The sequence below is a fragment of the Hipposideros armiger genome, unplaced genomic scaffold (genome assembly GCF_001890085.2).
Source record: "Hipposideros armiger isolate ML-2016 unplaced genomic scaffold, ASM189008v1 scaffold_316, whole genome shotgun sequence".
Lineage (NCBI taxonomy): Eukaryota > Metazoa > Chordata > Mammalia > Chiroptera > Hipposideridae > Hipposideros > Hipposideros armiger.
Window position 1 is genome coordinate 1,372,918 of NW_017731666.1, and position 19,624 is coordinate 1,392,541.

At 55.7% G+C, this 19,624-nt stretch overlaps 1 protein-coding gene and 1 long non-coding RNA gene across 5 annotated transcripts; one reads left to right on the forward strand and one right to left on the reverse strand.

The window, feature by feature from the left end:
* Positions 1 to 510: 510 nt before the first annotated feature.
* RNF207 (ring finger protein 207) lies at positions 511 to 13,638 on the reverse strand. Of its 4 annotated transcripts, XM_019660387.1 has the most exons (18): positions 12,276 to 13,631; positions 11,467 to 11,599; positions 10,165 to 10,309; positions 9,986 to 10,067; positions 9,835 to 9,910; positions 9,633 to 9,758; positions 9,142 to 9,188; positions 8,813 to 8,885; positions 8,661 to 8,729; positions 8,168 to 8,236; positions 7,994 to 8,091; positions 7,170 to 7,356; positions 6,817 to 7,002; positions 6,499 to 6,550; positions 6,320 to 6,382; positions 5,899 to 6,016; positions 1,594 to 1,674; positions 511 to 703 (listed from the first exon to the last, which is right to left on the reverse strand). In XM_019660387.1, exons 1-18 carry the CDS (start codon positions 12,464 to 12,466, stop codon positions 532 to 534), a joined length of 1,968 nt encoding a protein of 655 aa, XP_019515932.1. In that variant the 5' UTR covers positions 12,467 to 13,631; the 3' UTR covers positions 511 to 531. The 4 variants fall into 4 exon arrangements, with proteins under 4 accessions (XP_019515932.1, XP_019515933.1, XP_019515934.1 ...); XM_019660388.1 differs by lacking the exon at positions 6,320 to 6,382 and having other exon boundaries at positions 12,276 to 13,629; XM_019660389.1 differs by lacking the exons at positions 8,813 to 8,885; positions 9,142 to 9,188 and having other exon boundaries at positions 12,276 to 13,630.
* Positions 13,639 to 17,404: 3,766 nt separating this feature from the next.
* On the forward strand, positions 17,405 to 19,260 carry LOC109392162 (uncharacterized). Its single transcript, XR_002126003.1, has 2 exons — positions 17,405 to 17,679; positions 19,183 to 19,260. It is a non-coding gene; the product is annotated as an uncharacterized LOC109392162 (long non-coding RNA).
* The last annotated feature ends 364 nt before the right edge of the window (positions 19,261 to 19,624 follow it).

The following is a 19,624-nucleotide window of genomic DNA, read 5'->3' on the forward strand; positions in this document are numbered from 1 at the left end:
AACCCGGGAGAGTTAGTGAAGCTGCGATGGGACCGTCTCCTGTCATGCATGCTGCCAGGTGCCTTCCATTTGCTTTCTGAGCTCAGTCCTGGCCGCGAAGGGAGAAAGCTGGAGCACAGGTCAGTGCGCAGATGGCTGGGTGAACTTTCCAGAGGGGCTGTGGTTCAGGAGAAACGGGATTCCTTTGAGGCAGGGCAGGTGCATCGCAGCGGTGGGCGGAGTCTTGGCATCTAAAGTCAGAGAGGCTCGTCCTGACAGGTACATAGGTTATCTGGGCACGGGGCCATGCACAGGCATGGGGCAATGCTGGGTGAGGGAGGGGCTAGACGCTGCGTGTTCGCTCATTTACGTTTTCCATGGGGACTGGGATGTCCCCATCACCGGGAACGACCTGTCAGAGACTTTCTGGGTTTTACTGCTAATAAATGATTACCGTTTTAAAAATCATCATGGGAATACCCCTTTTCTTAACGCCGCAGTCTTGATGTGCATGTTGTAAAATGCCCCCGCCCATGGGACCAGCCCCATTTGCTAAGTTGGGCGGTCCCTCCATGGGGGGGCGTCACCCCCAGTTTTCTGTTTGGGTCTGTGAGGGTCTTTGTTGTTCAGTGGAGGCTCTTCTGTGAGGCTGTTCAGAGCCCTGCTGTTTCCTCTTGGCTCCGAGGTCCTCTCTCTCTTTTCTGTGACACTTACTGGATTGTTCCTAAAGAAACACTTGAACATGAGCGCTTCCACCCCACGACATGACCCCCGTTTCACTGTCCCAGCACTAAACTCCACTTGGGCCAAGGCTTTTGGAACAGAAGGCCTTTCTGGAAGGCACCAGGTGACCACCAGAACCGTATGGGCTCCTACAGGGTGGTTTTCTCATTTCTGATGTTTAGTTGCCCAAACATCAACAGTTCAGGCCATTTCAGCAGCTTGTGGTGACGGAGGGAGCTTTGAGTTGACACTCCCCTGAAGCATCTGAGCTAAGTGGGGGGCGGGGTGGGGAGACTAGGTTCTGTCCGTCACTGACCACAGCAGCAGAGCTGCCCAGGCCCTCTGGGCTCTCCCACCTGACTGCCTCCAGCTCCGCTGTCTGCCTGTGACTAACACATTTTACTGAGAGTGCAATACTGAAAGGCCAGCCTGTGACAGGGACGTGTCTGATACAGCACATTCTTTCCTCCCTCTGGCAAGTATTTGGGCAAACACTGTGGCTCCAATGAATAGTAATGCTTTCACACACAGAAATAATCCTCCGTCACTTTTGCTCATTGAAGTGAATTCGAGTCACGTGGTGTAAGTACCCAGGCGCAGTGTCGGCAGCTCGGCGTAGTCAGTGGTGCAGGCAGCAACCACGCCATCGATTGGTTATATGATGTGGGTCGTGTCTATCAAAGTCATGTCTGTCACCTACGATGTCACTTGTTTGAAGTCACCATCCAGATGACAAACCTGTCTGATGCAGCATTTTACAAATGGAGGCCAAGCTGCCAGCAGTAAACTGGGACCAAAGGGCAAAAGAAAACTGGGGGTCTGTCTATGTCATCTGCATCTGTCTCTGAGATGAAATCATTTGCCCGCTCAGGTTGGAAAGACGTGCTTTACCTGGCCGGGGTCTCACCATCTGTGCTGTCGTCACAGGTGTTCTGTAGGCGCTGTGACTCTTCGTCCACGGGCACGTGAAACCTGTGGGAGCGAGCAGATCCTGGGAGTCTGGACGGCAGCGGAGCCAGCCCACTGTACCTCCCGAAGCTCGCTGCACAAAACCCAACCTCAGCAAACACTCAAGGGCCCACCTCGGGCTTCGGTCCTCCGGGATTTCCTGAGGGCTGCGGTCCTGGATGAGAGAGGCCAGGCCCTGCTCTCATGGAAGCTACAGTGCGGTCAGGGAGACCACCAAGGTCGGGAAGGGGGTACAGCGGGGCTAGGTGGCCGGGAGTGACAGTGAGTGGAGACCTGCTTTAAAAGGGTGGTTTGGGAAAGTCTCGTGGGCAACGTTCCAGCTGAGAGCTGAGTACCCAGGGTCCGTGGGGCAGCCTGAAGGAAGACAATTCCAGGTAAGGGGCTGGAAAGTGGGAGCCAGTCTAGCTTCGTGGGGAACTGAAAGGCCTCTGTGACGGGTGTGGGCAGAGGTGGCAGGGAGGACCCCGACAGGGCCGTCAGGCTCTGGTGTGATGGGAAGTACAGGCTTCAAAATGACCACTGGCTGTGTGACATTTTTGAGGGCCAGGGTGGGGGGTGGTGAGGATGGTGGCTTGGATTGGGAGCAGCAGTGGAGACAAAGCAAATAGATTGAGACAATCGAGTCAGCAGGACTTGGGGGTGGCTGGAGATGGGGGCGAGGGGAAGGAATAATCCAGGATGTGCCCCAGGCTTTTGACCCGAGCACCTGGGTGACCGTGGTGACATTTACTGAGGTAAAGTGGGATCGGGGAGGAAATCGAGTTCAGCCATTGTGGGGTGTGAGGTGCCCTTGAGACAGCCAAGCAGAGAGCCTGCGAAAGGGCAGCTGCAGATGAGTCTGGAGCTCGGGAGAAGGGCTGGGGTTCTCTGCGTTGCTGTGGGGGGTTAAAGCCAGGGGACTAGGGGAAACCCCTTAACATTTGGGCATTGGGCTGAGGAGGCAGGGCCAGCCAGAGACAAAGGGAAGGGCTGGAGAGGCAGGAGGGAAACTGGGAGCGTGGGGTGTCTCAGAAGCAAGAGAAGAGTGTGGTGACAGACCCGGTCCACGCTCATGAGTGCTGCTGAGAGGCCAAGAGGGTGGGAGCGAGAGCAGCTGCCGTGGCTGGGGCTGGAGTGGGCTGCCAGCGGGGGGAGGGGAGGAGGCCATGCCAGACACCTGGAAAGCAAAGGGAGGCACAGACGGCCTCCCTCCCCCAGACCTCCCGAGCCGGAGCCCAGGATCCTCTCCCTTTGCTGAAGCTGACCGCGGACACCGTTTCCCTACAGAGACGCGGCTCTGCCCGCGAGCCGCCCCTCAAGGAGCACACTGCTTGAAGCTACCCCCTCACTGAAGCACAGCACACACAGGAAAGCCTGCAAATGAGAGGGTGGCTTTGTACGTGTGCACAGCATAAACAAAGCTGGGTAGGCGCCCCAGAACGTCACCTCCACCCAGAGCCCCCCAGGGTAATCCATCACCATCCCAACTGCTAACACCACAGGTTAGCTCCGCCTGGTTTTGAGGTTTTATAAGTGAAGCACACAGTATCTGGAATAAATTACTCCGAATGTCAGGAGGAAACACACAACTACTCCTGGGTACACAGGGATTTGATTGAAATGGTGCAAGTTTAACCTCTCAATGTGACATGTTGAAATAGTCACCAGGTAACTTGGTAGTTCTGGATTAATGTAGCGATCACACACACACACACACATTTCCCTTCTTCCCCAAAGTCACTAAAACTTTAGTAAAGGGACTAGCACAACAAGGGGGGAAATCCTCTCCATGATGAGAACAAGCAACGATAACCCCCCAGTTTTGGAAGCTGGAGAGCATGCCGGTCAGTGGTGACTAACTTGGCAGACCCGAGAAACCTTAGCTCAAAGTGCACAGCAGGGCAAGCTGAGGCCACGTTCACGCCACAGAACCCTCAGGACCTGGCAGCAGCAGGGAGGGTGGGACTGAGACAGGAGGACAGTGATGGTCAAGATCCTTACCCCTGGGCAGCTGCCGATCCCCCACCCCACAGGAGTCTGAAGGGTAAGTCTCTGAGAGGGTGGAACCCACAGGGGAGAATAACTGAAAACCAGGTATGCATACAGTGCTCCATACAGTGATCTTCCAGGAAGGAAACAGAAGAGACCTAAAACTGACATTGGGGCATTCAAGAGAACAAAGTAAAACGCCCTGCCCACCCGGCCCTGCAGTGAAGTGCCACCCGTGGCTCAGCTTCCAGTTTACCCCCCATCCTAATAGAGCAGATAATCCAAGATTTCCTGACATCTGAGAAAAGTCTTTAACGTGGAAGACAGAAAGCTAAACAAAAAGTAACTTGGAGGGAACAGACTTAAAGGAGGAGATTAAAACACAAAACCAACACCTGTCAGCCTCAGGTAAGACATCATGTCTATGAAACAACAGAAGACTAAACAACAACAATAAAACAATCAGGGGCTGGCTGAGTGGCTCAGTGGGTTAACAGTTGGCTTAAGAGCGTGGGCTCTGAGCAACAGGGCCACCGGTTCGATTCCCACTTGGGCCAGTGACGCTGCATCTGAGCTGAGCTGTTGCTGAACTGCCAACAGGTGGCAGGATGGCTCAGCTGGTGTAACAACAAGACTGCCTGTTCGATGGTGGGCAACGCCCACCCGCAACTAAGACTGAACTTGGCACTTGGAGCTGAGCTGCCCCCCGGATGGGTCCGGGATGGGTCAGTGGATAGAGCGTGTGCTCTTAACAAGGCTGCCAGGTTCGACTCCCGCATGGGATGGTGGCTATGCCCACCTGCAACTAAGATTGAACACAGCACCTTGAGCTTAGAGGCCATGAGCTGCCAACGGGAAGCCAGATGGTGACTGGCGCCCTCCACAACGAAGACTGAAGAACAACAACTTGGCTGGTCCCCTTCCCCAATTCCTCAACACTGTTCCCCTCCCCCAATTCCCCAATAAAATCTTTAAACACACACACACACACACACACACACACACACAATCAGTACAAAAAAAGTTATTGGAAATTAAAAACAAAAAAACTACAGATGAACAATTTTTAAATTTAAAAAGAGCTCTAGGAAATTTTCTTTAAAAATGAACTCAGTAGAATGGTTGGAAGATAAGTGACGAATTTTCCAAAGAAAGTACAGCAAAAAGGCAAAGAGATGGAAAACAGAACCAAAAGGGTAAGTTAAATCAGAGGGCCAATAGACAATAATAAGAATTCTAGAAAAAGTAGAGAGAAATCAATTAACAAGTTCAAAAAGAAATATGCCCAAGCTGAAGGACATCACTTTCCAGATTGAAAGGACCCACAGGTACCCAACCTAATGGATGGAAATAGGCCCTCACCAATGTGAAAATTTCAGAACTGGGAGCAGAGAAGATTCCACAAGCTTCTAAAGAGAATCAGTAGGTCACATTACAAGGATTAAGAATCAGAATGCATTCAAACTTCTCAAAAACAACCTTGGAAGCTAGAGGACAACAGAATGATGCCTTCAAAAGAGAATCATCTCCAATCTAGAATCTGATACCCAGCAAAACTACCAGTCAAGTGTGGAGGCAGAATTGACATTTCAGATGTGTGCTGTCCAAAACACACCTCCTATGCACTCTTTTTTAAAGGAGCTACTGAGGGACGGGCTCCACCAAACCACGAAAGAGGAAACCCAGGGTATAGGAAACAGGAGATCTGACAGAAGCAAGGCAAGTAGAATCCCCAGGAGGGTGGTGGAGGGAGAGCCCAGGCTGACTGCTGTGCACCAGACGACTGGGCAACCAGCCCACCTTGGGCCTGAGTGACTCAAGAGACAGACACCTTGAGGACCTGGCACCAAGCTCCCTCTGCCGCTAGCTCCATTTTGATGCCCATGTATGGAACTGAGAGCCTGGTCCAGGTTCTTATCTAGCCTTGACTTAACCATGCACTGAGGAAGTTCTGCTCTCCCTTGTGTGTTCTGCTGCCTGGATCAACTGAGGACCCTCATGATACTCCCAGGAGGTGTCTTCTGTTTCCACCTACTCCTGAGGGCTAGATTGTGTGCCTACAAGCAGAAACTCAGGACAGCCCACTAATTCAGTGTTTTCACAGATGTCCATCACCTGGTCTGCCCAGGTGCCCTGATTAAACCCTCATGAGCCAACCCACTGACATCCACAAGGGGCTCTTCTGAATTAATGTGTGACAGCTTTCCCACACACATTCTGAAGTGTCTTGGCTCCCCTTGGGATACCCCCTGGTCTCACCTCGGCTCTAGCCGTTCCTTCACCTTGGCAATGGAGCGGACATAGGGTGTGATCTGCTTGGTGATGGTGGTCAAGTAGGCATTCTCCTGCTTCAGCTGGAGGAGGTCATAGAGCTGGGCTGTAGGGGCCAAGGCCAGAGCATTGGGTCTTGCTGGCTTTAGATTCGTACTCACGAGCCTCGCGCCATCTAAATACTCCAACTACAGTAATACCTTGGTTGCGAGCAAAATTCGTTCCAGAAACAAACTACTCGTATTGCAAGACATTGCTCGTTTACCATGTTAAAATGTATTAGAAATGTTCGCTCGTCTTGCGGGACACTCACAAACCATGTTACTCGCAATCCAAGGTTTTACTGTATTCCAATAATTACCCCTTTAATTAAAGAGTGAGGTTAGACTTGTGAGGGCATTCTACTCACTGAATCCTGACCTCGGATGTATCGTTTTGGGGCCAGTTAGCAGCGGTGAGGCAAAGTCAAGGGCTGAGGGGAGGAGAGTGCGAGTTCGTATCTGGTTAGTGGGTAACTGCCTTCCTGCCCCTGCTGGTATGTGGGTTAGCTCCAGGACAGGGGTGCACCCAGCAGCGGTTGCCTGAAACCTTCATAAATCTCCTGCTCATTAGCCACCCGCTGGTAGGATTCCTCCCACATCTGAAAGAGAAAGTAAATTGGACATCGCATGAGGTTTTAGAATTTCCACTGGTGGCATTTCTGTCCTCTAGCTACTCAGAGCTACATGGCATCCCAACCAGTTCCCATGGTTCCCGGCAGCAAAGACCTGAATTCCAGAGCCTGCGACACAAGGGCCTCATGGGGCACCAGCCAAGGTCCCCTTTCTCCCCCTTCCTGTCCTGGGGTAGCCCATGTATATGCTGCCAGGTGGGCTGAAGGGGAGTCAGGTGGTCGGAAGGGGCTACCTCTTGGAAGACTGCTCTCAGCCCCTCCACGGAAGCGAACTCCGAGGCGATCTGCGCGTCCACCTGCAGAGACTTGTGCAGGATGTCTCCCATGATCTCGGCCTTGATGAGTGAGTGGTGCTTGGTGAGGTCCCGGTGTAACTCCTGGACCTGGTCCTTCAGGCTCTGCATCTCTGCCTGCAGGTACTGCGAGAGGGACCACGTGACTGCCCATGGTTCCTGTAGGCTGTGTCCACCTCTGGGGCCTCAGGGAAGGGCGGGCCTCCAGGATGGCCAGGACTAGGTTTGGCCACTGCCCCTGAATGAGGAAGGGGTGGGGTCTTCCCAGCCCCCAGGTCCCTGGCCCCCCTCACCCGGTATGAGTCCTCATAGTGGCGGCAGTGCTCCGTGAAGGGCGTATCCTCGCCCTCTGCCAGCAGCACCTTGGTGCTGATGGACCGGTGCGGTGTGGGCTTTTGGACCGGTGACCCCAACATTTTCCCCACTGGGGAAGGGCAGCTGGGCCCCACCAGCACCTTGGGGCCTGAGACCCCTGCCAGCCTGGGGAGAGAGCCAGTGTGGATGCAGATGGGGGGTGGGGGTGGGAGGGCCTTCCCCTCCCCCAACCTCCCAATGCTCTCTCAGCCCTCTCACCTCAGAACCACCATGGGAACTCAGAAAAAGCCTGATGCAGGCTGCACCCAAAACCAATCACATCAACCCTATGTTTTTTAAAACCCCCAGAATGATGCCAATGTGTAGAGTCCACCAGGATTTCGTCAGGGCTGGTCCTGAGTAAATGCCATGCACCTTCAAACACAGTGGGCCCTGGATGCTTGGCACGTGCGTTTCTCCTAACTCCTCCTGGGTCTGGGGCTCTCCAGCCTGGGGCCCGATGTCAGGCCCCGCCCCATGCTGCCCCTTCCTTTTAGTGCCTAGGCGCCCTAACCACGGGGGCAAGGCGGTTGGGGGCAGCCCCGGAGTCCTCCCTGTCTTCCCCTGACCAGACTCTGGGCAAGGTCTGCCCAGGTCTTCGGATTTGGGGCACCCCCGACGGCTGCTTCCCAGCAGGCACACTCTCCCTCCCTCTTGGCGTCGACAGCGCCGCGGCTCAGCGAACTGGGAAGGGCGACGCTCTGCGTGTCCGGGCCTCCGGCGCCCGGTGGTCTACCACCCTGACGAGGGCCTTGTTGCTCACAAGTTGGTGCCGCCCCCGGCACCGGCCGTCCAGCGCGGGCCCAGCAACAGCAGCGGCTCCAGGCAGCGCGCGAACTCAGCGCGGTGGTCACAGGCGATCTGGCAGGCGGGACAGGTCGTGAGGCGGCCTCCAGGCCCCGCGGCCCCGCCCCCGAACCACCCCACGCCTGCTCGCCTTGCTGCTCTGCGCCGGTCGGAGGCGATGCGGGCGCTTGGCAATGCCCTGCAGCCTCTCCATCAGCTCCTGTGGTGAAGCGGGGAGGGGGGGGTGTGTGCTCAGGCTGGTGGGGGTGGTGACAGTGAGGGGGGCGGTCCGAGGACACGTCTGTCTTCAGCACTTTACCTGGTGTCCGTTGGGAAGGCTTCAACCCTTCCCTGGGACTGGCTGGGAACCCCCACACAACCCCTCCCCAAAATCCACAGGAAAGGTTGGGGAGGTTGGACTCCTGGAGGCACTCCGCACTTTGGGGGAGGGAAGGCTTATGCTCCCTTCCAGGTTTCCCTGTCCTTTTAAAAGGTACTCAGCGGGTCCCTAAATGGCTTGTAGATGATGGTGTGGAGGACCGGAAGGAGGTAAGCCCAGAGATCCCCTGGTCTACCGTCCAGGTGACAGGCTGCCAAGCCCAGAGGCGACAGTGGGAAACCCCGCAGGAGCTGGGGAGACTCACATAGCCCAGGTCCAAGAACTCCGCCTTGCTGGCCAAGCTGAGGAAGGAGGAGCAGATGACCAGGTGAACCTGCGGGAGGGACACTGCTCAGCGGCTGGCCCGAGGAGGGGGCCCTCTGGGCCAGGGTGCCAGCCGCCCCCAACACCCCTTACCTGCAGGGTGGGGAGCAGAGTGGCCAAGTGGGAGAGCTGCTCCTTGAAGGCCTTGTCCTTCTCCTCATACTGGCTGGGGGAGGGGCCGGCAGCCTCATCTGGCTGCCGGCCCCTCCTATGGGCCTCAGGACGGGCCATGCCATCGCCCCACCAGCTTCGCAGACCCTTCTCTGCCACCCTCCCTGTGCCCTGGACCACCCTGCCCTCCTCACCAGTTGGCCATCTGGATGTTTGGCTCCCCAGGGAGGGGCAGGACCTATCCAGGCCCAGGCTGTGGTCCAGGTACATGGAGGCCAGTGGGCAGGGACGGAGACCCCACTGCCACTCACCTCTGCACAGCCTGCAGCAGCAGCACTTTCCTCTCTGCCAGTTTGTCCTGGGAGGGACAGTCTGCTACTGACTGCACATGCCCGACCCTGCCACCTGCCAGCACTCTCCCGCTCCCTGGGCCCCAGCCACACACTGGTTAGGTGGGCTCTCGCTCCAAACTGCCAGCCCCACTACCTGAGCAGAGGCCTTCCTTCCTGCATCCCCCTGCCTGAGAACCCCAGTGCCCTCAACGTAAATGTCACCTCCTGGGGGAAGTCTTCCCTGGTCATCCCCCCCCCCCCACCAGCACCAGCTGGGGCAGGCCCTGCATTCCCTTCTGGAACCATCCTGGCAACTGTGATTTACGCCTGGAAAGCAGTTCAACGCCTGCTGCCCTGCTGTACTGGCAACTCCACAAGGACACTGGGGGGCCTGCCCTATGTCGTGGGCACCGGGTCCTGGGTGATGAGGGTGCTCAGCCTGTAACTGTCCCGTCCCCACTACCCCTCACCTGCATGCTGCTGAACAGGGCGTGGATGGCGGCCTCCTCCTCAGCTGCGCTGCGACGCACCTCCTCCACCATGGCCTGCAGCAGCACGATGGCCTCCCGTGTGGCCGTCTGCAGGGCCTTCACATCCTACGGAAAAGGCAGCCTCAGCCTCCCAGGACGCATCCCCAACTCGGCCGTTTCCCGCAGTGCACCCTGAGCTCACCAGCACCGCCTGCTCCAGCCGCTCGCAGCCCTGCACGTAGGCCGACTCGAGGTCCACGCAGTGAGCCCGGCTCTCCCTACGGGGAGCCCACGGGTGAGCCGGGCTCCACTCCCCCTCAACACCCTCGCCTCGGGCTCCCTCCAGTACCCACCCCTGCATGTCCCGGAAGCAACAGATGCACAGCAGCGACTTCTTCTCGGTGGAGAACATGATGTAGGGCTCAGCATGCAGCGCTGCAGAGGAGGCGGCAGTGAGGGCTGAGGCAGTGCCCGCCCAGGTCTCCGCAGCCTCCCCCGGCCCGGCCGGCCCCACCCAGCACGCTGCACTCACTGCACTTCTGGAGCACATCACGGCTGCGCTGGCCCAAGACCACGATGTCGTGGCGTGCGAACATGCGTGCCTGGTGCGTCTCGTCGCGGCAGCGCGCGCACAGCGGCTGCCCGCACGTGTTGCAGAAGTACGTGGTCTCCGCGTCCTGCGGGCCCAGCGCAGGTTCAGCTTGACCACTGCCTGCGCGGGAACTGCAGTCTCCGCGTGTCACTAAGTGCGTCAGTCACAGCCTGGGGCAGCCACTGGGCTCAGTGCAGCCCTTTCGTGTAATCCCTACGCTCTAATAATATACCCAGGGCTCAGAGAGTGGGTAAGAGGCGTAGTAAGGGGTGGGTGCCCGAAATGGGCTTGGAGGGGCAGTTACATGGGGCTGGGAGGAGGGCAGAAACTGCATTTGCAAAACATTGTACCTGCAACAAAAATGTGTGTGTGTGTGTGTGTGTGTGTGTGTGTGTGTGTGAAGATCTCTCAAGCCCTCCTTGATACGCTCAATAATAGCCAAATGGCTGCCCACCCTGGCCATGTGGAGGCCAAACTGGGCTGGGAGGGGAAGGGAGGAAGGGCTTGCAGGTTCTCTTCCCCAGGAGGGACCCAGAGCTGAGAGTCCAGGGCACGGCACTGACCCAGCCATGGCTATACAAGCACAGACCCCAAGTATTACTCTGGTATTCAAGGCCATTTCCTCCCCTGCTCTCCCTACCTGCAGCCAGTGACCTCTGCTGCAGTGCTGTGGTGTCACACATGTCCCAGTGTCACACATGTCCCAGTGCTTGCCCAGCACCCCCAACCTTTTGCTCCTGCATGGACGTCCTCCCGGAATTGGGAATACCCGTTCAGCCTCCACAGGCTAGAGTCCTGACTGCCCTTTACAGCAAGGCCCAAAGCCTGGCCTCGCTTCCTTAGTCTTTCCTAGACTCAGGGGCAGGGTCACTCCTCCCCTAGGGCTGTAGGTAGCAGCTCACAGCTACCCAGGTAGCAGCGGGCCCTCAGGGGGTGGCATAGGCCTGTGCAATGAAACCTTCTTTCCTTTGCCAGTTCACAACTCCACAGTTAGGGCCAGTAAGCTCTCCTCAAATCAAATGGCCTTAACCTCAGCCACTATCTGGCTACTGGCTCAAGTCACTCACTCTGGACCTCAGTCTCCCCATTTGTAAAATGGGACCACATTTGGGATTCAGGGTACCCTAGGGAGGTATTAGAGGATCCACTGATGACTAATCCTCTGAGGACATGTTGGGCACACTCTGCCAGCATCGGGACCCGGTGACCCGGCACCCTTGCCTCCACCCCGGGCACTCCTGCCTGCTTGCCGCACTCCAGGTCGCAGTTGGCACAGCGCACCACCTCCAGGCCATCCCCTGAGCTGTCCACGAGGAACTGCAGTAGCCGGTCCACCGGAGGGAGCCCGCTGGGGCCCTTCACCACTGTCTGGTGTCTGTGGAGAAGCTGCAGCCAAGATCCAGATGCCCCCTTCCCCGTGGCTCCCTACCGGTTCCCACCCCCCACATTCCAGGCAGGAACTAAAAATAGGGTGTGGGGGGTGCCCAGCAGGCTGGCATCTGCTATAAATACCTCAGCCAGTGCTCACTCTCACCCTACCCCTCCCCCTGCCCGGTCCTGGGCGAATCCCGGGAGGTCATGTGGTTGGTGACTTGGTGTGACAAGCCTGCCCTCAAGCCTCTCTCCTTGCATTGGGCAAATTTATGGCCATGTCAACCCCCCTAACTTGAGCTAACATCACCTGCATATGCTGACCTAAGACTTCAGGGGCCCCCAAGTGAGTTACTGGGAGTGGCCTGACCCTGTGCTGAGATAGGGTCCTGCGGTAGCACTAAGTCCCGACATAACTTGCGCTCCAGCCCCGCCCTAGCCCCCCGACTTTCTGTGGGAGACCTTGGGCCAGTAACTGCAAGCCTCAGTCAACCTGACTTGGAAAACGGGCGGAGGCGCGCGCCTTGTCCCGCGCGGAGAGGTTCCGGCTGGGTGCGGCCTCCCCCGCCGCCTGTGCTGGGAGTCGGAGGCTTGTCCTCCCCGCACTCAACCCCTGCCCAGGCGGAGCCAGTCTCCGCGGAGGAGGGGGGTTCTGTTGGGGCTTCGAGGCGCTCACTCACTGGCACAGCGGGCAGGAGAGGCGGCCGTCGGCGGCGCGGCCGCGCAGGCACCCGGCGCAGAAGTGGTGGAAGCAGTCGAGCAGGCACGGGCGCTCGTATTGCGCGTGGCACAGCGGGCACACGAGCGGGTGGCCGCCTGCAGAGTCGAGGGCGCCTGGACCCTCCAGGGGCGCAAAGATAGCTCCCGACATCTGCGGGGACAGCTCAGAACGGCGGCGAGGTGTCCCGCGGCCACGGAGCGGGCGCAGCCAGGGCCGGGGCGCCGGGCACAGGGCGGATGGGCAGTGAGGCGTGCGGAGCGGCTGGACTGGTCCCCGCGCTCCCGGCCTCGCCCGCGCCCCTGCGGTGGCCCGAGAAGGTCAGGCGCCGGACCCGGCACAGCTTCCCACACAACCGCCAGCCTCGCCCTGTCGTCACCTCTCCCACCAAACCTCACTCCCGCCCCAGGAATTTCCCTCCCGGTGTCCTCTGGGTGACCCGCGGGCGACACCCCTTCCCCGCGGGGCCGCACCCAGCTCGGACGCGGCGCCGGGGCCACCAGCCTCAGCCCGCCCGCTGCCTCGGGACGAGGACGGCCTCTCTGCCGCCGGATCCGGTCACGGCCACTCCATCCCCAGTTCGGCGGGAAGAGAAGCGGGAACGCCGCGACTGCGAAGGGTGGCGCCGGGCTGGGTTCCGAGGCTCGGACTGGACTCTGCTGGGGACGACAGAGCCCCCATTACGCAGCCGCAGAAGCGGAGGGGCTGCACCCGCCGGACTTGAGCCGGGACTAGAGTGCGCCCGTGCGGCCCCATCTCCTCGACAGCCAATTGGGGGCGACAGAAAGCAGCGGGCGCCCCTCCACAGACACCCCAGTGCTGGGGAGAGGGGGTGAGAGGGCTTGGAATCCCGGGCCTCTCCTTCGCTGGTTGGGGGGCTCTTGGCCAAGTCACAGACTTCTCAGAGCCTCGGAGCTTGGGTAAAACGGGCGGGCCTCTCAGTGATGAGGTGAGACTTTCACGAAGTGAAATGCACAAACTAGGCTTCCAAATAAGTAGGCCCCGCCGTCATCATCAGGTGAGTTCCCAAGAGGAGCAGGCTTGCGTGGGAGGGTAGGGAAGGAGGCTTAGAGCCTTTCCAGTGAGGGACCCTCCCTCTGCTGTTCTAGCCTGCAGAGCGCTGGTTAATCGCAGTAGGATTTTCTTCGGAGTGCCCTTCACCCCTAGGTCATCATCTAGTGCATTATCTGCCTTGTTCGCACACATTATCTGTGAAAACAGCTCTTGTCCCTCTGCCCCTCTTGAAATCAAAGAGCCAAGCCCAGAGCCTGACCCACAGAAGGTACTCAATAAAGCATTACTAATCAGAAAAAAACTGGGAGATAATATTAGAACTGGGTTTTGAAGAATGTGCAGGAGTTTGCCAGAGGGAAGAAAGGAAGTGAAACTACTGTTCTTTTAAGGGTCCTTCCTAACCCTGGTTCCATTTGCGTTCCAAGTTACGATTACAATAATAACAATGGCTAATGTTTATAGACCAAAGTGGTCTTCCAGTTCTTGTACTTGTATTAACTCATCTCATCCTGACAACAACCTTAGGAGGTAGAAAATGTTACCCTAGTAAGTGGTAGAGCTGCTGTACAAAACCGGGTGGGTGCTTTAAGAATGAATGATGCATTCATTTCCCTCTGGAGGGGCCGAAGGAGGTAGGTGTGTTCATCTTGATACTCAGGCTTATGTAATCCATCCATTCCTGTCTTCATCTATTTGCGTGGTATTTATCGAGCATCTGCCATGGGCCATATACATGGAAGGAACACACCAGCAAGGTTAACCAAGTACACACGTAAACAAGTACAGGAATGGCAGGCTGTCTCAAATGCTCCCACAAAAAATAATCAGGCTGATGTGATAGAGGGCAGCTAGGAAGGGGTGCAGCAGAGGGCACCCTGCATAACCATGGGTAGAGAGGGGCACTGAGCCTGAGACCCTGGAGGATGAGACGAAATCAGACACAAGAAAAGCCAGGAAAAGTTCACCGCGGAGGGAACAGCAAATACAAGGTCCCAGAAGCTGGAAGAAATTTAGAGGAAAGAAAAGAAGACCAATGTGGGTGGAGATGAAGGGACTCGGGGTGGGGGTGGGGAGGGTGAGAGTGGGGTCGTGGGTGTGAGGGGAGATGTCAGGAGGCCACTGGCTGTATGAGTCAGGAGCCCAGGGAGGGGTTGAGGCTGCACACACAGACCTGGGGAGTCGTATTTAATTAAAGGCACAAGCCTGGGCATGCCAAAGGTCAAGTGTAGACAGAGATGAGAGGAGCCCTGTGTTCTGCATCCTTCAAGTCCAGGAAGGAGGAGAGAGAGGCAAGGAGGACGGAGGGACCTACCGGGTCAGATGCTGCGAAGACAAGCAGGAGGAGAACCAAGCCCTGATTCCGGTGGGACGAACCCGTGCTTAGCATGAGGGTGTCACCAGTGACCTTGAATCTGTCCAGGTGGCAGTTGGGCAAATGCCTGACCAGAGTGGGTGCCACAGAAAATGGAAGGCGAGAAATTGCAGACAGCCCACAGAGGCAACTTTTCTGAGAAAATGGGTGTAAAGAGATTGTCTTTGTTCAGGCTGCGTGAGTTAAACAACAGAGATTGATTTCTCACAGTTCTGAAGTCTGGGCAGTCCAAGATCAAAGTGCCTCAGGTTTGGTTGCTGGCAAGGGCCTTCTTCCTGCTTGTAGCTGGCAGCCTTCCAGCTGTGTCCTCACACGTAGACATCTTGTGCCTCCTCATTTATTATATAAGGGCACCAGTCCCATCGTGGGCCCCACCCTCATGACCCCATGCAACCCTAATCACCTCCCATATGCCCCACCTCCTAATACCACCTCATCTGGGATTGGTTAGGGATTCAACATAAGAATTATTGGGTGAGGGACACAAACATGCAGTCCCAAGGGATTGCTTTTTTTTTTTTTTTTTTAAGATGGGAGATATGAAAGAATGGTTCAGATGAAAGGATACATTGATGATTTCATGGGAGGGGCCAGGGCTGTTGGAGTGATGTTCTCAAGTAGGCACGAGTGTATGAGGTTAATGCCTAAGTGTGAGCATTGGCCTCCATGGAGGCGAGGACTTTTCTTCCACAGTAACAGAAGGGAAGGCACAGTCGGTATAGATGTTGCTGGAAGGTTAGATGTGCAGGCAGGAGTGTCTGTAAATTCTCTTTGGATTGCTTCCCTGTTTTCAAACAAAGAGCAACAGAAGTCATCAGCTGAGAGGGAGGTTTGGGGAGGAGGGCCTGGCATTCTGCCCGCAGGTGTACAATAGCCACTTAGAAGGGGATTTTAGGCTTGGCAGCCACCCCGAGGGCTTGCTCAGGGTTGGGAGTGGTATCAGAAGAAAGCACACTAGGCTTTGAATAGACTTTAATGCAAAGGATTGTTAATTAGGAATGAAGACTTGTAAACTAGCTCGCTGAAAGGGTGAAATATTAAAAAGAGTAGCAACTTGAGGAAGCAGCTGCCACTTCTAGAATAGCATTAAAATGTAGAAGCTTGAAGTTGGGGGAGGCCTCAAAGGAGGGTTGCTCTGTTGGGGTCTGGGGAAAAGAAAATGAGGCTGGTTCTTCAAGTGTTGGAATAATTGCAAACCGGACTCAACTGCTGCTTCTGGAATGTTCCAACTGGCACTACCCAGGTGAAGCAGCAAAAGTGGGTGACACCTGACAGAACAGAAACAAGCAGGAAGCAAACAGGAAGTCTCTTCGTTTCTCCCCCCACCCCCCCAGTCTGCAGTCTCCCCTCTAGCCCCCTGTTGAAAGAGCCTAACCAGGAGCAGCTGGCAAAGCAGAAATGTGGTGTGCAGTCTAGAATAGTCGAGTGGGCTTGGAGATTGGTCAACTGGTACAGTAGGCCTGAGTTTAAACCTAGACCAGTTGGCATGGTGTGTTTCCTCCAACCATCGTCAGCCAGAATTGGGCTTTGGCTAGGTGAGTACATTGCAGCCAGGTAAAGGGAGTGGGGGGTGACTGCGTGATTACAATGCAGGATCCTGGAATGTAATTGGTAAGAGCAGGAGGGTGATGGTGGTGGGTGAAAAGTATTCTAGTTGTTAAACAAAAACTTTAACTTCCATGGTTGAAGGTCTTTTTAAAAGAAAGGTTATTGCTAGGGGGAAAAAAAAAAAGACCACTCTTGGGGCATGGAGTCTAAACCCCCAGCAGCGGGAGTTTTGCAAGCATTTTTATACATCAAGTAGAGGGGGAGGACATGTAAGCCGCTCTGAAAGGATTTACATTAGCTGCAGACAAAGGGGACAGAAGCTGAAGTGGGCTTGTTCTGTAGACTGGCAAGAAGCGTTGCTCTTGTGGATTAGCTGTGAGCAGCAGATGGAAAAGTTCATGTGTAAATAAGAAGCGGAGGCTCTTGGGGTTCGATAGTCAGAGAAAAAGCCACCTGGAAATGAATCCCGAATTCCAACAGGTTGAGGGGAATGCGGGCAGTCTTTCCTCAGAGCTGTTCGTCCATAGCTGTTAACAAGGGGAACTGTTCTGTCTCTCTTACACTCTCCAGCCCCTGTGGTTTTAATTTAGAACATCTCTGAATTTTTTTCTGGTCCTAAGTCAAGCGATTGTAGGCCTGGGCTGGAAGACCCTTGCTACTCAACTTGTGGTTCATGGACCACTGGGAGCTTTGGAGAGAGGCATAATGTCAAGCCACCGAGACCCACTGGTTAGGCACCAGCATTTTAACCGGATCCCGAGAGTTCCGTCCATATGCCAGTTTGAGAAGCACTGGTGTAAGTGGGAAACTAGAAGGTGTGAACTGGAAAGCTGGGAGGTGGTGATCCGTGGGTGGGCAGCTTGCATTTGAGATTGTGAAGGAATCAAACTGGAGAGAGTACCTGACTGCGGCCAGAAGGGCTCGCGCGGGGAGACACAGCCCCTGGGCACCCTCTTCCAAAGAATCAGGTAGTAAGAAGCCCAAGTGCCCTCGGGCGTCAGGACCCCAGGGCCAGAAGGGCCTCACCGCCCCAAGTTAGAGGGTTTGGCTCCCATCCCAATTCGCTGGTGATTTATGGTTTAGTGAATTTCTTTCTCTATCTTTCCAAGCCTTTCAAAAGTAGAGCGAGCATCTTTATGTTTCTTTGGGCAAGTCCGCTCTAGCTCCCTCAGATCCTGCGAAGTGACTCAGGCTCCTCGGCGTCCTTCCTCCCTCCACTACCTTCCAGGCCTGAGAGAGGATGTGCTTTGCAAGCAGGGAAAACCAGTCGCCGCCCGATCGTACGGAACAGGGCGGAACGATGGCGGCCGAGGGGCGTGGCAGAGCGATTGTACGGCCTGGAGCCTTACGTGGTCTGCGCGCTGGGGCCTCTTCGCGTCTGCGCAGTTCGCCCACCTCCCTTTCTGGCTCCGGTGAAGTCATGGCGCCTGTGGTTAGTATGGCTCCGCGTGAGGCCTCGGCTCCAGGACGTGCACGTGGTCCTCGCCCGCCCGGCTCCTGCCCGGCTCGCGTGGGACGGCACTCCGCAGCGTCCGCCCGGGGCTGGGCTGGCAAGCCGGCCGGGTCAGGCCCGGGCCGCCGCTGGGCTCAGCACATTGTGGGCGGAGGAGGCCGCGGCCTGGGGCCGGAGTGGCGGATCCGCAGATCTGAGAGGCCGGGGCTCAGGCGCGGGCCCCTGCCTGTGGCCAGCAGGGAGCCGCAGTGTCGAGGCTCCGGCCTGGGCCGGTCAGCGGCCCTTGGAGCCCGGCCGGCGTGAGGCAGCCAGGGTCTGGGCCTGGTTACCTGGGCGGAGAGCGGGGAGGCAGAAGGGGACCTGCCACCTGGGGGACTCGCGCATCCGGGAAGCCTGTGGCCAGAACCTGGGGACCAGTGGACATGTCCGTGGAGGGGACGGTCAGATTTCATAGAGAGGCTCGAGTTTGAGGACCCCTGCGGCGTTCCCGGGGGACGTTAGTGCTTCAGGCCGCCGCCGTACGGACCCTGCTTGGTGTAGGGCGCCCCGCTCAGCCGGGCTGGGGCTGGCCCGTGCGGCGTCCTCGTGTCACTCTGCTAGCAGGTCGCTTTCCTTGCAGGTTACTTGGAAGAAGTTGGTTTCCTCCCCTCCCCTCTTGTTGGGACACCCTGTTAACGTTTTTGGCTCACCTGTTGCTGCTTGGATGGGCTTTTAACGAGTCTGTGCCTTTATATACTTGGTTTATAACCGTGATGGGGGGGGTAAGGAGCGCGTTGTGAGCAGGTCTGTTACTTGCTGATGGTATGTTTTCGGGACTAGATGTTAAAGCAGCCCTTGTGATTGTAACTAGGGAGAGGTGTCTTAAAAAGAAAAATATCAGTGGTGTTTGCAGTAGCTAAATGTTGGAAAAGTTGACCCAATTAATGCAAGTTTTAGCTGAAGTTCTTTTAAACATCAAGGAGGGGGAGTTAAGATGTGTTCTTGGAAAGGTCTTAGATTCTGCAAAAGCTTTTTAGGAAGTACAGGTAAGTAGGTTGTACTGGTACAAATGCTGTTTTTTTGATGGTGTTTGGAGTTTGTAGAGGGAGATTAAGTTTCGTGAGAGTAAAGGACCTAGACCCTTGTAGGATATACGCCAACTGATGGTTTGAAATCGCTAATTCATAGATTAAATTAGTCAAAAGGCCAGAAATTGTTGGCAGTCGTGTTGTGATTAAATCAAAGTTTCACCATTAGCTGTGTCCCGGCTGGGAAGATGTGCTGTTCTGAGACGGTAGGTGAGACAGGATTGAGGGAGAGCAGGACAAGCATTGATTTCAGATTGAAATTGTTTTAAGTATGCCAGGCACTTGTATGCCTGTGCCCGAATCCTGGAATAAAATGAGCATGTCTTGAAACTTTAGTTTTGGAAATTTTGTGGCAAATAAGTGGAAAAGTTCATGTGCTTGTGGTTCATAAGCTAACAGACCTTCCTGCCCATAGAGATTGAGGCGGCAGCAAGGTGTACGTGGTTCAAGAGTGCTGGAGTGATTGGATGACTTCCGACTCCCAGTCATGATGGTGGAGTAGAAAAATGAAACAATGCAAAAAGTTACTGTTTTAAAGTTCAATGCTATGTCCAAAATTCAGTTTTTCTACTCAAGACATGTTAACTATGTATTTTCACTGCTTGAATCATCAAGTTTTAGACACATTAAAAAAGAAAGTGCTAGAATGATTTCCCCTTCAGAAGGGCATGAACCCAGGTGCCTAAGCTTGAGTATTACCCCATCTTCATTCTTGGGCAGAGCAGGGCTCTTGGCACCCTTGTAGGAGAACACAACTCCATGGATTTTGTATTTGTATGGACGTTTACACCTCTGGTGTTTTTGGTTCTTTTAATTTTTTTTGCGGGGGGGGTGGTGTGGTGGTGGTGGTGGTGGTG

Bases quoted from the DNA above. Each gene is read 5' to 3' on its own strand.
- RNF207 (XM_019660387.1), bottom strand. From the start codon at position 12,466: ATGTCGGGAGCTATCTTTGCGCCCCTGGAGGGTCCAGGCGCCCTCGAC. The intron at 10,068-10,164 runs GTGAGTGCAGCG...CCTCCTCTGCAG, and splicing joins TGATGTGCTCCAGAAGTGCA to CGCTGCATGCTGAGCCCTAC. The intron at 9,911-9,985 runs GTGGGTACTGGA...GGCTCCCCGTAG, and splicing joins TGCTTCCGGGACATGCAGGG to GGAGAGCCGGGCTCACTGCG.